Source organism: Penaeus monodon, chromosome 2 (genome assembly GCF_015228065.2).
Source record: "Penaeus monodon isolate SGIC_2016 chromosome 2, NSTDA_Pmon_1, whole genome shotgun sequence".
Classification (NCBI taxonomy): domain Eukaryota; kingdom Metazoa; phylum Arthropoda; class Malacostraca; order Decapoda; family Penaeidae; genus Penaeus; species Penaeus monodon.
Genome location: NC_051387.1, coordinates 51,550,224 through 51,552,723, shown reverse-complemented (window position 1 = coordinate 51,552,723; position 2,500 = coordinate 51,550,224). Strand labels below are relative to the sequence as shown.

At 58.6% G+C, this 2,500-nt stretch overlaps 1 protein-coding gene across 5 annotated transcripts in view; it reads left to right on the top strand.

The window, feature by feature from the left end:
- LOC119583657 (longitudinals lacking protein-like) overlaps positions 1 to 2,500 on the top strand; it is a 127,703-nt gene that overhangs the window by 95,435 nt on the left and 29,768 nt on the right. The window contains exon 7 of one of the 5 annotated variants that reach the window (XM_037932326.1): positions 1,389 to 1,987. The exons of the other annotated variants lie outside the window; for them this stretch is intronic. Within the exon in view, the coding sequence (XP_037788254.1) occupies positions 1,389 to 1,972 (584 nt within the window). The 3' untranslated portion in view covers positions 1,973 to 1,987. Of the gene's footprint in view, positions 1 to 1,388; positions 1,988 to 2,500 lie in introns of those variants that run through there. 5 annotated transcript variants of the gene reach the window in all.

Genomic DNA, 2,500 nt, shown 5'->3' with positions numbered 1-2,500 from the left:
TAGCATTAGCATTAGCATTAGCATTATCTGTATTATTATTACGGCAGATGTTGCTGTTATCGTCATTGTTAATTTTTTTCTTCTTTTTTGGACTGCTAGGGCATATCGAAAATAAATACTTCTCGTATGTATGTATGAATAGTACTGTGTCTTTTTATTGTTATGTGTATTTTTCATGCTTGATTTATTATTTATTTATTTACTGGAACGATAGTTTATGATTGAATTTGTGTGTCCGTTTTGTATTTTGTGCGCAAGCATAATTGTGCCTCTTTTGTATCAGACGTAAACTCATTCGTACGCTCACTTACTCATCCAATCACTCGCTCAGTCACTCAACCACTCACTCACTTACTCACCCAATCACTCACTCACTCACCCAATCACTCACTCACTCACTCACTCACTCACTCACTCACTCACCCAACCACCACTGGATTCGTATACCAATTATAGTTTTCTTGTTCTCTTTCTTACGCCTTACTCTCCCTCTTTTGCATCTCCCACATTTATCCTTCCTCATGCTGCTCACCTTTGCTCTTTCATGCTCTTCCACCCATTCCACTGTAAGCGCTCTCCCCCCCTCATCTCCCCCCCACCCCCAATTCTTTGCGTGCAGCGCCAGAGGGCGTCTGTGCCGGCTGATGGTGGGGAGGGTGAGGGGGGGTCAACGTGCCGTGTATACAGGGCGGAGGGGGGGGGCACGTCATGTGAGGAAGCTATTTCATGTTCAAAGTATTAGTGGAAGAAGGATGTATGTACCGTGTCGTGGGCGTGTGGGCGTGAGTTTGGGCGGGAAGAGGCGAGCGAGGGAGAGGGCGGTGGGTCTTCCCTTTGGGTGTGTTGTGTTGTGTTCTAGCTGTGTTTACCAGTGCGGTTTGGCCACTTAATGATCGGGCCAACAGGTGATGTATGGCCAGCGTAGTAGACCTTTTAGAGAGCCGTCATTCCCCTCCTCCTCTCTCTCCCAAATTGTGTAATCTCCCTTCCCCCCTTGTTCTCCCTTCTCCCCCGCTTCTCTCCCCTCCCCCTCCCCTCCTCCTCCCCTTCCCTCCCCTCCTCCTCCCCTTCCCTCCCTTTTCTTCTTTCTTCCCCCTCTTCCCCTGTAGTCCCAGGTCATGCCAGGTCAATCCCAGGTGTAGGTTACTTTACGCCGTTCCGTGAGGGGAGGTCAAGGGCCCGAGTCAGATTTTAGCGTTGTCAGAGGTTGTCAGAGGAAGTTGCCGGGGTAGAGCTGGTGGAAGGTCCGGGCGGCTAGAGTACAGAGCTGGGTACACACGTCCCGGCCCGAGCACACTAGAGTACAGTGCTGGAGCCCGTGTCACAGCTAGACAGACAGCCTAGGGCCTTAGGCGGCGCCCAAACTGACGTGTGCTGTTCTCCGGCAGCTGGCGCGCTGGTGGTGGCGTGGGCGACGATGGCGGGAAAGGGTGATGGTATTGGTGGTGTTGGAGGACCTCTGGGGCTAACGGACGGCGGCGGACACGACGGCGGCGGCGACGGCGCGGCCATGAGCCACGGAAGCGGCCGCCTGTACCCGTGCCCCGACTGCGAGAAGGTGTTCCGGCACCCGCGCTCCTACTACCAGCACCAGCACGTCCATCGCGGCACGCACTCCTGCCCGGGCTGCCGCAAGCTCTTCTCGCGCCGCTGGGACCTCCTGCGGCACCTCAACAAGAACAAGTACGGTTGCCCTGCCCGCTGGCGAGAGGGGGGGCGCCACCCCCCGTACCACAACTCGCTGAGCCTGTCCGCCCTGGCGTCCGCCGCCGCCGTGGCCGCGACCTCGCACGACGCCGCGCCGCCCGAGCCGCCCGACCGCCTTCTGGCGCTGGACCAGCCCCGCCACGCCGCGCCCTGGACCCTCGCGACTGCTGTTCCCCGGCCGGGCGGCGGCAGCGGCAGCAGTAGCGGCGGCGGCAGCAGGGAGCCCCGCCCCCCGGAGCCCTCGGCTGCAAGGACCTCCCCGTGAGGGTGGCGCCACGCCGGAGCTCCGCCTCCGCCGCCGCCCACGACTCTAGCTGTGATAGCCTCATGACCCCGAGTCACGCAGGCCGGCCAGCCGCACGCACGCGACCCCCGCCCGCCGCCGCCCTCGCCGCCGCCGCCGCGACCCGCTACTAGGGAGGGGGGAGGCGCGCCCATACCAGCCCACCTGGCCCACCCGGCCCGCCCAACCCGCTCTGCCCCGCTGATGCCCACCCGCTGCCCACCCTCGCCACCGCCCCCCGCAGTACGCTGCTGCCCTCTGCACCCGAGAGACCAAGCCAGGAGGGATGCTCCGGGACGCAGGAGAGAGAGAGAGAGAGAGAGAGAGAGAGAGAGAGAGAGAGAGAGAGAGAGAGAGAGAGAGGAGAGAAAGAGAGAGAGAGATAGAAGAAGAGAAACAGAGACAGGATTCAAGTAGAGAAGAGAGCAAATGAGAAAAGGGAGAGAATAGAAGATATATATAACCAATAAGGTGATTTTGTAGTTTGTTATATTGTGTGTGTGTGTGTGT